General features: G+C 37.0%; 1 protein-coding gene across 1 annotated transcript in view; it reads left to right on the forward strand.

Annotated features, from left to right (window-relative positions):
- Positions 1-13,262, forward strand: part of LOC150092468 (uncharacterized) — a 123,966-nt gene that overhangs the window by 38,508 nt on the left and 72,196 nt on the right. Inside the window, exon 4 of the mRNA XM_090414871.1 lies at positions 7,768-7,840. Within this exon, the coding sequence (XP_090270997.1) occupies positions 7,768-7,840 (73 nt within the window). The remainder of the gene's footprint in view (positions 1-7,767; positions 7,841-13,262) is intronic.

A 13,262-nucleotide genomic window follows, 5' to 3' on the forward strand; every position in this document is an offset into this window, starting at 1 on the left:
CTTTCTCAAGAATATTTTGCAGTCTTTGATCCATAAAAATTGATACTTTTTTTCTGTTTTTTCTTTTCTTGCTTGGTACAAAAGATTCTGATTGAAAGGTATTAAATACTCAGATAGAAAGATTGGCGTATTGTCTTGCGATGCATTTAAATCCTTGACTACTGGTTTTTTCAGTCCGCTGGCTTTTATGAGATTGTCTCTAAGGCTTGCTTGTCAGACGAACTATGACTGGTGCGGGTCGTGGCGAGCCTTGTTTTCTGTTCTTCCTGGTAAACCGATTTATGGTCTGAATATCATTATGCTCTAGGGGATATCAATTGCATGGCTTAACTTTAAAATTACGTCTCTGAAATTTTCTGTGGATTCGGTTTCTGGAAGACCGTTTATGACAAGGTCTTATTTCTGTTGTTGTTGGTTTAAAACTTCGTACTGTAGTTTCAGGGAATTAAATTCTTGACGGAGTTCCGATGTGTCTTTTATCAATTTGTGCTGCCTGTCAGTTAATGCGTTAATGCTAGTTTTAATGACTTTTACCGTTTGTAAGACTTCTTCGACTTTTGAATTATTAAATTTAACAAACTCTTTATATTCGCTAATTTTTTTTGTTATTTCTTTATTCTGTTTATTAAATAGTTCTTGGACAAGATCTACCAAGCTGGCTTTTATATTTTCTAAACCTTTTTCTAGTAATAAATTTACGGAACTCAAATTATAAGACTCACCGGGTATTTTGTTGTCTGTTCAGTTCATCGTCCGATTCTGCCTCCAGTGTAATCAGTTGCGACGTGGGTGACGGCGTTTCTTTGTTCTCGCTATAGTTTAGACATTTCTATTCTTCTCGTTTGGCATTGGATTTGCATTGCCATGTTGTTTCTGAAAGTCCGGAACATGTAAAGTGAAGATTCCTATGGCATTTCCTACAGGTTATATAGCATCCGTTGGGCGGTAATTCTTTCTGACACTTGTTGCACTTCATGACTCACCTTTCTTCCTTTGGACAGCTGCAAAGATGGCGACGTCCTTTGTTCTATACTCGTTAGCAACCGCGATGTACGCTTCAGTTTTTAGCTCACTCAGATTTTGGATTCCACTTGGCCGATTTCGATGAATTATATGTCACTGTCTTCAGCGTGACAAGTATAGTTACTTTATGACACTTTTAAATTAAAAAACAGGAGTTAGAACCACATTAAAGCTATAAAAACGGGACCAGCGATACAACCATGCAACCGTTCATATGCCTACACAGCATCCTCTCGTTTTTTTGTCATAATAATAACTACTACTAATAAAAATTATTCTCAATAATAACACATACTCAACCTAATGATTGGTGGGAAAGCAATACTACTTTAATAGGAAATAATTATAGAACAATATGGTTTCCTAATGTCGTTTTGTCTTTAAACATGTTTCATGTCTTTAAACACGTGTTTTCATGGGCCTAATTTACCTGTTTCCTGGAAGAAAAGCCCTGGCATCTCCGTATTAGGCCTGCTAACTTACCTTCACTTGAACAGAGTGATAAAAGTATGGGCGCCGTAGACAGGATTCGAACCGAGGTCTTTCTAGCTAAAGGGCTTCGTTTATACCGACTTAGATATGAAGGCTCCATTATTATTATTATTATTATTATTATTAATTGTAATATGAGACGTCAGTATGGCAATTATTATGGGATGAATTTTACTCAGATTCGCTATTCGAAATTTTTTCAAAAAAATGTCTATTGACACGTGTATTCAAAGGACTAATTTGCCTGTTTTCTGGAAAATATCCAGGCCATCTCCGTATTAGGACTGGAAAACTGGAAAACCGGAAAGGTTCGACTATATTCGGGAATACAAAGAAACAACATATCAAAATTATGTATTAAAACTAACTCTCTGATTTAGCGGAATTCGCAGAAGTTGTCGGTATAATCAGCTGTCTGCATTTTGGTTCTATTTTAGTTCCAACTGGATCACTTTAATTATAACGTTTTCGTAAAGATATTTCGAAATGATAGTAATTCCTCTCCGGCTGGATGAAATTTAATGAAATTTGACAGTTGGTATTATTAAAGTTGTAATTCCAGTCCAAATAGTGTTATTATGACAAAAGTTGGTAGAACGAAATTTGTTCCGTGCAGATAAATCGCTATCTGCACAACGAAAGCAGTGTGTATACTCACATAAAATGTTCTAAAATGCAACAAAATAATTATTATTACGTTTCAATATCCACTTCTGTTGTCAGCATTCTGGGTAACGTTAGGTATTGTCACAGAACACTTTGAACAATAATTTGCAAGAAAATTAGTCTTTCGATGAATTATGAAATAATTAATCGAAAAATTGTCGGTAAATATAGAATTATGCATCGCCGAACTGAAGCCTTTTGGCTCTTTATTTTAGTAAATACTTTCACGCACAGCCCGAGAGTTCGCTTACGAAAAATACATTTCTCTGACATTTCAAGATCCTTAGTACTGAACCAGAGTTTTTGCTCTCTTTCTTCCTGGTCTCTGAGGAGTACCAACCAGTTCGAAACAGCTGTCAGGCCAGTGAAATCTTTACAAAATGGACCAATAAAAGGCGAATGTATAGACGCTTGGGCAGTGCCTATGTTTTCTAAGTAGTCCACTCTAAGGCAACTCATTAATGCTGGTCAGTGCATTCCCGTAAGCTCTCTGGTCAACTTATTTTTACGAAACTTTCATAGTTTCACTTTCGGATTTGAAATAATGCTGGATTCAATATCCACTTATATAATTTTGCATCGCCGAACTCAAGCCTTTTGTATCTTTATTTTAGTAAAACAAATCGGTAAATTGTTTTTTTGATCAATCACATTTTCGACCAATTGTCGTGCGATGAATTGTCGCTTGTGGAATTATCATTCGATAAACTGTGTTTCGATAAACGGTTTTCTAAAAAGTTCAATTGCCTTCTTCAATGTTGAAAAGAATATCAGTTGGATTCCATTCTTAGATAAACTTAGACTTCGTTCTCTGTGGTTCTCAAGGAATAATCTGCTGTGCAGTTTTCTTCGAGTCGTTATATTTTCTTCTTCTGCAGCTTCTCCCACTTAAGTGGAGTCACTGTTGATGATGAGTCTCCTCCACATCCTCCTGTCTTGGGCAGTCACAACATCCAAGTTCTTCATCCTCAAGTCCTCTTCTATTAGCTCCCTCCATCTCTTTTTTGGCTGCCCGCGCTTCCTCCTTCCTTGCACATCCATCTGCATGACCCTTCTTCCCACATATTTGTCTTCCCTCCTCATCACATGACCAAACCATCTCAACCTTTCCTCCTGTATCTTCGCTTCTAATTTCGTAACTTTCACTGTTCCCCTCACATAGTCATTTCTCAGACGATCCTTTCTGGTCACACCGCACATCCACCTAAGCATTTTCATCTCTGCTACTTCCATCCTGCTGATGTTATTTTTCCTCAGGGCCCGGTTTCTATAGTATAGGCCATAGCTGGCCTCACTACTGTCCTATAGATTTTGCCTTTCAGATTGATCGGCACCCTCTTTTCGCATAACACTCCAGCCATCTCCCTCCAGTTCCTCCAACCTGCTTGTATTCTGCATCCCACTTCCTTCTCAGCTCCTCCATCTTCTTCCACTGTTGAACCTAAGTATCTAAAGTCCCTCACCTTCCTGATGACATTTCCTTCCAGCTCCAGATCTGTCTCCTGGCCGCCACCCACTGTGCAACACATATACTCTGTCTTACTTCTGCTCAGTTTCATACCTCTCTCTCTCTCTTCTAGTACGTTTCTCCATCTTTCCAGTTTAGTTCTCGCTTCTTCTCTTGAATCCGCACATAGCAAGTTGTCATCTGCATACAACATTGTCCAAGGCACATCTTCTCTCATCTCCTCCGTCACCACCTCCATCACAATGTTAAACAGAAACGGACTTAATGCTGACCCTTGAGAACTTTCTGTCTGTCCCAGACAGGTCCGAACACTTGTCTTTACATTTCTGTACATCTTTACATCTCCCGCACCAACCTGACATATTTCTCCAGAACCTTCTTCTCCTTCAGACACCTCCAGACTTGTTGCCTTGGCACTCTATCGTCTGCTTTCTTCAGATCAATAAATGACAGATGTAGCTCCCGTTGTTTCTCTCGAAACTTTTCCATCATCTGCCGTAACCCAAAGATAGCATCTGTTGTTGATCTACCAGGCATGATGCCAAATGTTTCCTTTGCAATCTCCAACTACTTCCTCAATCTTCCATCAAGAACCCTTTCTAGGATTTTCATTGTGTAGGACATCAACTTTATTCCTCTGTAATATTTACAGTCTTGCGCATCGCCTTTACCCTTGTAGATGGGGACAAGAGTACTCTCCCTCCATTCCTCGGGTGTATTTTCCTGTTGGCAAACTTTCACGAACAGGTCCCACAGCAGGTCAATTCCCTCTTCACCCAGTGCCTTCCATGACTCCACTGGAATCCTGTCGTGGCCCACCGATTTTCCATTCCTCATCCTCTTCATGGCCTCCGTCATTTCCACTCTACTGATGTTCTGCACCATCCCCTCATTCAAAAGTCCCTCAAAGTATATTCTCCATCCGTTTCTTATGTCCACATCCCTCCATAATACTCTTCCGTCAGCGTCTTTGATCTGCCTTACATGTAAGATGTCCTTTGCTGCTTTATTTCTACATTTCGCTAGTTGGTAAATTTTTCTCTGTCCTTCCTTTGTTTCTAATTGATCATACAGATCTTGATATGCCAGGCCTTTGCCTGTGCCACAACTCTCTTGGATTCTTGCTTTCTCTCTCTGTACACCTCTCTGTCCCCTTCCACTCTTGACTCATCCCACTTCTGCTTTGCCTTCCTCTTAGCTGTCACTGACACTTGTACATTATTATTCCACCACCAACCCTTCTTCTGCTCTCTAATCTTTCCAGATGTCTCACCAAGCACCTCTTGGTGAGACATCTGGAAAGCACAGCTCAGGATTACTTTTGAATTAGGTTTCCACCAATCTTGTACACTTTCCAGTCCATCCGAAATCCTCTCTAATACCCTCTCCCTAAAACGATTCCTCACACTCTCTTCTTTTAAGCGAAACCACTTAATTGTCTTCATCCCATGGCTTCAGAGGTTCTTATCTTCGATCTTATTTTGAAGTCTGCGCACAACAGTCGGTGTTGCTGTGCCACTTGATCTGTTGGAATTACATTACAATTTGTAACAACCTTAAGATGTTTTCTTCTAATCATAATGTAGTCAATTTGTGAACTGTTGTTATCACTCCTAAATGTTATTAAATGTTCTTCACTCTTGTAGAAAAACGAGTTCACAATTGTCAGATCAAACGCTACTGCAGAGTCCACAACCCTCTCTCCTTCTTGCTTCATCATTCCCACTCCATGGCCACCATGCACCCTTTCACAGTCTCTATTCTGTCTCCCTATGTGTCTGTTCAAGTCTCCTCCGATAATCACCATCTCCTTTTCTTCTAGTTCCCTCATTTCTTCATCTAACACGTTCCAGAACTCATCTTTTTCCTCTGCTGTACAGCCTATTTGCGGGGCATATACAAATAATACGACCACCCGCTCTTCTCCGTCCCAATTTCATTCTCATGGTCCTGTCGTTCCTTCTACCCACTTCTAGTACTTCGCCCTTCATTCTGCTACACACCACAATTCCTACACCATTTCTTCCCTCGTTATTTGCTCCAGAGTAGAACAATTTATATCCATCTCCCAGTTCCTTTGCCTTTCTCCCCTTCCACCTTGTCTCCTGCACAGATAAAATGTCCAACTTCCTCATCATGCTGCCACCTCTCTTCCCCTTCCAGTCATGATTCCAACATTCAGTGTTCCCACTCGCAACATCCTCTCCACCTGCTGGGCTCGCTTCTTTAACCGCACCCGCCCTTGATGCGGTAGCCCTCGTCCACTTCTCGCAGTTGTAGGGCGATGTGGCTGCGCGTCGCTTAAGGGGTACGCCCTAGCCCTTATATCATTTTCTCTTTGACTCATATCATAGCTAGAGTTGGCAGTGAAGTTTTACGACTGGATGCCCTTCCTGGCACCAACCCTCGCCATTTATCAGGGCTTGGGACCGGCGCCTATTGAGGCTAGCTTGCCTCCTTCGGTGGCTGCATAAGACGAAATGACTTAGCAAGATAGGAAAGAATCACCCCTAGCCCTCGAATTCTCTAATGATATCAGTGGGAAGAAGCAAGGAGAGGAGAAAGAAGCAAAGAAAGAATGGGAGGGACTAGTCTACAGAATAATATAACAGATGTATATTACATGATGTAAGGCACGGTCCAGCATCTGGTACCCGAGTTTGCCATGCCCGTACTCACTAAAGTGAGCCCTTGAGGTTTGTTGTTATATTTTTATTAAACTTGGTAAAAAAAAAAAAAAAAAAAAATCTGAAAATCTTGATTAACGAAAACTTCTTACATTTATAAAATACATGTTGAAAAGAGACGAAATGGATTATAAAATATGTATCATAAAATTATCAAATAAGACGAAAAGAATGATAAAATCTCTTTTGATACACAAGGACACTAATGGAATGAATTCCCGGCAATTAAAAAAAAAAAAGTTAACATTATCCTTACAGTCTGAGGAAGAGTCCCTTTCGGTTCCATTCCTAGTTTAATTGACTAGGAAAATCGTTTTTAATTGTGATGGTATTCGAGCCAGTGGGCTATGAAGCTTTCTACGTAAGTTTTCCTTCAAGTATTGTTAGGACTAGGTGATAGATGGGTGCCTATTTTCTTTCGTATTTCTTAAGTAAAAGTGATACATGACAGCTTGGAAGCAATGAATAGGAAGTTGGATATCATAAGTCTGTATGGAGTAGATGTGCCTGTACGTAGCCAGTATTTTTTTTTTTTTTTTTTGCCTGTATGGAGCCAGTAATCCTGATGGCTGTGTGTATCAAATGAAAAGTGTTAAGGGCAGTGTCGATGGCATCCGAGATTATCCTTTTCGGTCACAGGATAGTTCAGATGCGTGCGTTACGAGGTATTGCAGAAGATCGAATTCTATGAGGAAATTTGTTGAGCTTTGGGGGAGTGAGTAGCACATTGTGCCACAATTTACATCGTAAGTTTGCGTCTGGCCTGATGCACTTTGTCTTATAGAGGGAAGTCCCATTGAAAGATAGGTGACCTGTGTACGTAATCGTATGCAGATATGGATGAAAATATGGATGCATATGCAAAGGGTAACTGAATGCGCTCACGTTAGGAGGGAAGGGTATATTTTCTTAAAGCTAGTGGGAAGAAGTGGTAGAAGAGTTTCTGATAACATAGTCTGAAAAATGGGTTGGTGGTAGTTTTTAGTGATAATTCGGAATCCTTGAGGTGAGCCGATATCAGGAATAATTTTTATTGTGTTTTTGTTTTAGAGGTTTTCACATTTGGCATTTTCACGGTAGGCCGTTAAATAACATCACGTACTTTAGATTCGTGAGAATGGACGCCCGTTTCGAAGATCTCTGTAGTCGCACTCTCTTTCTCGGATGTCTTCGGATCACTAATAGTCTTGGGCCAGCTATCAGAGAAGGCTAAGGATGGAGATTGACTGGCCATCTTTCTTCTAAAGTTAATTAGGACTTGCACGGCTTCGCCCACTCTCATTGAGGAATCAAACGCGTTAGCGGATTTTTTAAATAAAACAAACCATTTTCATTTAGATAAAACATATAAGTGTTGTTATTATAATTTATTTTATTAAAACAACCAGTAGGTTCTAGGCATTATAAAAAATTGTATTTTTTTAATTACAGTGTCTTATTCCTCCATGTAACCCTGATACTGAATGTTGCATCGATGGGGAGTGTGAACCGAAGGCACAGAAAGGTTTGTATTACTTTGGAATTTAATTTTTTTTTACAAAGTTACTTCAAAAATGTGATTTAGTGTTATTTTGCAAGTATTTTAATTAAATTGAATTAAATATTTCTTATAATAGTTATTGTTTACAAATTCCGATTTATGGTTTTAAGCACGCCTGCTTTTACTGCATGCTGTAATTATGAATTGGACTAAGATCAGCAAATACAGTAATGATGACATCAAATGTCAATAAAGTCACCAAACCTTTTTCAAACACGTTTGAGGAAACTGTGATTAGATGCCACTCATGTCGAATGGTAAAAATGCTCTTTTATACAACGATATTCATCACAGATAATTTTTTCTTATGTAATCTGTAAAAATCTTTATTAGTGAAATTAAATAAGCTAGATGTGAACCCCCCTGGCTTAATAGATACGCATCTGTGCTCTCTAACCGGAAGGATATGAATATGAATCCCATTGTGGATTCGATATTTGTGAGAGTATTCAAGTAGAACATGAATTTTCTAGTCGGATATTGGACAACCTCATTAGAGGTCTGCAGTGCTTGAAAAGATAACATGTTACTCTTTCATCATATATTAGTAACATGTACGAACTAACACTCAGAACCAAGAAAGTTGCGCAACTGACGAAACATTTGACGTTTTCACCAAGTAACTTGGTTTCACACTAAGCGATCAAAACCATCTGCCATCTACATGTGTTCAAAAACACACGTACCTTAGAGGAATTCGAAATCATGATATGTTGGTTGCAGAAGAGAATATTTAGCTTATCTATCTATTTATTTATAGATATTTTCCACCAAGACTGGAATCCACGGAATCAACGGAATCAACTCCTGGCTGAGCAGGGCCACTGCATCATAGTCCACTATCCATCATAGAAGTGACATCTACCCCCTTCCCTTCCCACAGAAAGGGGAAGTTCATTACTATTATTTATTGTTATACTCTTATACAGTATCATGTCAGACATGAAAATATGTAATTCACCTTACAGCAACTGATATTCCTATGTAACATACCTCAACAAACAACGAACATGCAACTTCTCTGCCTGACTGCAGAGAAGCAAAAACTGGTTAATACTGTACAAAAGATTGTTAGATACACTCTCTTGTAACTAGCAGTATACCAGACAGTGTTTAAATCAGTTTTAAGTAATGGATCTGAGAGTTGGGTCAGAAATAATGCACTTGATCAAAGACTAGTGATCACAGATATGAAGGCTCTAAGAAAAATTAGGGGAGTGGACCGATGACATCAATGACAGAATCATATTAAAAATGAAGCTACTAGAAAGAAAAGGAATTGGTATTATTAGCATTCAAGAACGTGTGAGCAGGGATAATCTAAGGCGATATGGCCACTTAAATGGAATGGGTGAAGAAAGGTTAGCAAAATAAGTGTTTGATGCCAAAGATGGCAGGAAAGAAACCCAGAGGAAGACCAAGTTCTAGGTGGATCGATTCGGTCAGAAGTGCCTTAAAAGCAAGAAATGTTAGATATGACGGTGTTGGAGTGCTCACGAATAATAGATTGAATTGTAGGAAAATTGTTGATAGCAGGTTAATAATAATGTAAACTTATCATGTATTGCTGTCATGGTAACTTGAACGCCCCTTGGGGGTACATGTCAGGAAATTGATGATGATGATATATATATATATATTATATATTATTAATTATATTTATTTTATATATATATATATATATATATATATATATATATATATATATATACATAACATATAATATATATTATTATATATATTAATACACCGAAGTTTATGACCTTGTCATTTTATATATCATCATCATCATCATCACGCGTTTCAAGGATTTATACCTAGAGCGGCCTATTTCAGCTTTTGATCAAGTCATTGTTGAATCTCTTTAGAGGACGTCCTGGTTTTCCTTTTCCTAATGGTTTGTAATTTAAAACTTGTTTGGTAATCTTTCTGTTTTCATTCTTTCAACGTGTTCCGTCCATTTGTATTTATATTTTTTCTGTCTTTTTATTCTGGTTCAATTCATTCATAATTTCTTTTGTGACCGAATAGAGTATACATTGCAGTTTTTCATACTTTGTCTTTTTGCTTTATTGTCCAGATTTCGTTTCCATACATTAAGACTGGTATTGCATGCTTTTAGCCTGGTTTGTTTTTGAACTAGGTTTGGTTTAAATATTTAACGTTTACATCTTTTTCATTTTCATATGTGATCATATATCCTAGGTAGTTAAATGAATTCACCTGTTCTAAGATCATGATATCTATTACTATTTTAGTTCTTGTTGGATCGTGTCCTTTAAAGGCCATAGTTTTTTTTTATTTTTCTGTTAATATTGTCATTCTATAATCTTTGGATATCTCATTTAGATCTAAAATAGCTTTCCGTAAGTTATCTTCAGAATTTGTAATTATTATTTGGTCGTCGGCAAAAAGGAGAGTGTTTAAGTTTACTGTAGGAGAAAGATTAATTCCTTGATGTAAATTTTTATTCCATTTTGTTATTATTTCATTTAGGTAAATATTAAAAAGAGTTGTTAAAAGGGGACATCACGTCGGACTCCTTGGTTTATCTCTCTCGTATATGATAGCTCATGATTTAATCTTATTTGTATTTCATTATTTTCATATATATATATATATATATATATATATATATTTATGATAGCTTTTAGAATATTATTTGGTATTTATATTTCTTTTAATATTTCTTTTAACTCTACCAAAAAAGCATTTACCAAATTCTTTTTTTTAAAATCAATAAATGTAATCATCATCATCATTAGTTTTCTGTCTCTTGACAGGTCCAATGATATAACTCAGCAAATTCTCTTCCTCCACTTTCCTCTGTCTCTTGCTTCCTCCTTCATCTCTTAATATCCTCTTGTGCCCATTATATCATCAAGTATCATTAGACGTCTCCTTGCTCTTGCTCGCTTTCCTTGAATTTTCCCTTCTATCATTCTTTTCAGTAGGCTGTCTCCTCTTAATACATGCCCTATCAGTTATGCTTTATTTGTCTTATGCTCTTTAGTAAATTACTTTCTTCTTCCACCATTTTTAATACTTCTTCATTTGTAATTTTTTGAGTCCACTTTATTTTCTCCATTCTTCTCCATAACCATATTTCAAATGCCTCCAACATTTTACCTTCTTTCTTCCCAATTTTCCATGTGTTTGACCCCGTATAAGGTCATTCTCCAAATATAACACTTAATAAGCATTTTCTTTAAATTTTTATCCATTTTATTAATAAACAGATTTTTCTTACTATAAAATTCATATTTTCCTCTGTTAATTCTTTCTTTTATTTCTATGTCACGTTTTCCATTTTCTTGTATTATACTACCAAGGTATTTGTAATGTCTCACTTGCTCTACACTTTCTCCATTCATCATCACCTTGACACTTCCTGGTTTCCTGGAGATTCTCATCACTTTTGCTTTCTTTGTGTTAATTTTCATACCATATTTCTTGCATATACTTTCAAACATTAGGTTCTGTATCTTCAGTATTCGCTAATATTGCTTGATCATCTGCAAATCTAATATTTTGTATTGTTCTTCTTTCAATAGTGATTCCTCTTTTCTCTTCATCAAATGCTTCTTTTATCATTTCTTCTGCAAATAAACTAATATGCGTTTCTAAATTGTATTTTCTTCTTTTCTCGGTTATTAAATTTAAGCAGAAGGTTGGGTCTATACATGATCTTCCTTTTCTATATATGTGAAGGTGAAGAATCTACGAATGTTGTTGTTTATACAATTATACAATCAGAGACTGAAGGTTTAGTTAGAATAATCAGATCTTATCAGAAAATTTAGTTATAACAGAAGGCCAAGGCTATGAAAACAATGTATTGTGTGTTATGTTTGTTAACTGCATGTGGATTGAAAGGATGGAAGGAGGACATCTGAAAACATCAATAGAAGGTAAGGTTCCTGGGGAAAGAGGAAACAGTAGACCTTCAATGAGATGGAAGGATAGTGTGTGGAGTGACTAGTCTTCAGATATTTGAAGCCTCCAGAAAAGCGTATAACAGGACCACCTGGCATAGACTGGTGTGGCACATCACCGAGGAACGGACTGACCGTACGGCATCTGATGATATTCAATGAATCGATGGAATTAAGTGTGTTTGTTTTTCTCAGCCGTTTTCCTGTTTTGTACAACCTAGTTTCTAGGACGAATACCTTTCTGGTCTCCGTTTGAGACCAGAAATTTAAAAACCCATTTGAAAATACCTTATAAAGGTTCTTGTCGTAAACGGAATTTTAACCTATAGTATGTCGTTCCGGAAAACCGCCAATACAGATTCATGTACAGAGGCTAAGGTAAAATGAAATGAAGCGAGGTTTTTTGAGATAAATAAGAGAGGACATTTTTGAGCATGCCCTTGTTTCGCTGGAGATTGGTTAGGTGATCAGAGTTCAGAGCATTAAGTATGGAAGTTTCTGAAACTTGAAATGATTGCAAATTCAATCTTTGTGTAATAATGAATAGCCATGCTATGGAAGAGATTTATGGGCAGTGAGAGAATTCCATTTAAGAATTGTTATATTAGAGTACGTGAAAGTAAAATTCCTAGTTTACTCCATTATTGACAAAGGGGAGCGGAATCTTAGAATATGAGTTCATCAACCATGATATATGGTGTCATGGCAGAAAGAAAACGGTGACTCAATTTCAAAAATGGAAGGCATATACGATGGCAGTTTTATCATCATTATATAAAAATCCAAATTTGGAGGCTACGTGATCATATGTAGATTTCCTTTTGTTTATTGCTGCTAAAAGTGTGTCGATAATTACTTAGAAAGTATTGATACGGAAATCTGTATTCTTATCAAATGGGGCGTCCGTTGATGTTCCTTCATCAAATTCCTTTTTCTTCTTCCATTCTTGCAGTTTTAAATTCAGAACTTCCCGATAATCTTTCTCCTTCCTTTCTATAATAATTAAATTTTTGTATATTCCGACGGTCTTCAACAATTTTTTGCAAAGAATGATATAAATTAACAACTGTTTCAATTCCTATTTCAATCCTTTGTAGGCTTATATTTACTTTATCAATAGCGTTCAAAATGTCATTCCAAAGTGAAAGCATTAAAGCGGTCTCGAGCTAATTAAATTGTTTTTCCAAACTGTCTGCTTCGAGTCTGGTTAGAACATTTCAGTGTTGCATCTGTTGAAATATCATTTAGTGCCTTTTTGAAAGAGTCGTATCCACCAACTAATGCATTAACTGATTCTGCGGTTTCCGGGCAGTTCGTCCAATCAAAATCTCGTCCATTCCCTCGATTTCGTCCATTACTTTTCTCATCTAGTAGGACATTTCGTCCAATCCTATGTCGTCCAAGGCTATTTTTGTCCAATGCTATTTGTACAATTGAAAATAATTGGACGA

This window comes from Typopeltis vanoorti, chromosome 26 (assembly GCF_054136105.1).
Source record: "Typopeltis vanoorti isolate ZY-2024b chromosome 26, IOZ_Tvanoo_1.0, whole genome shotgun sequence".
NCBI lineage: Eukaryota > Metazoa > Arthropoda > Arachnida > Uropygi > Thelyphonidae > Typopeltis > Typopeltis vanoorti.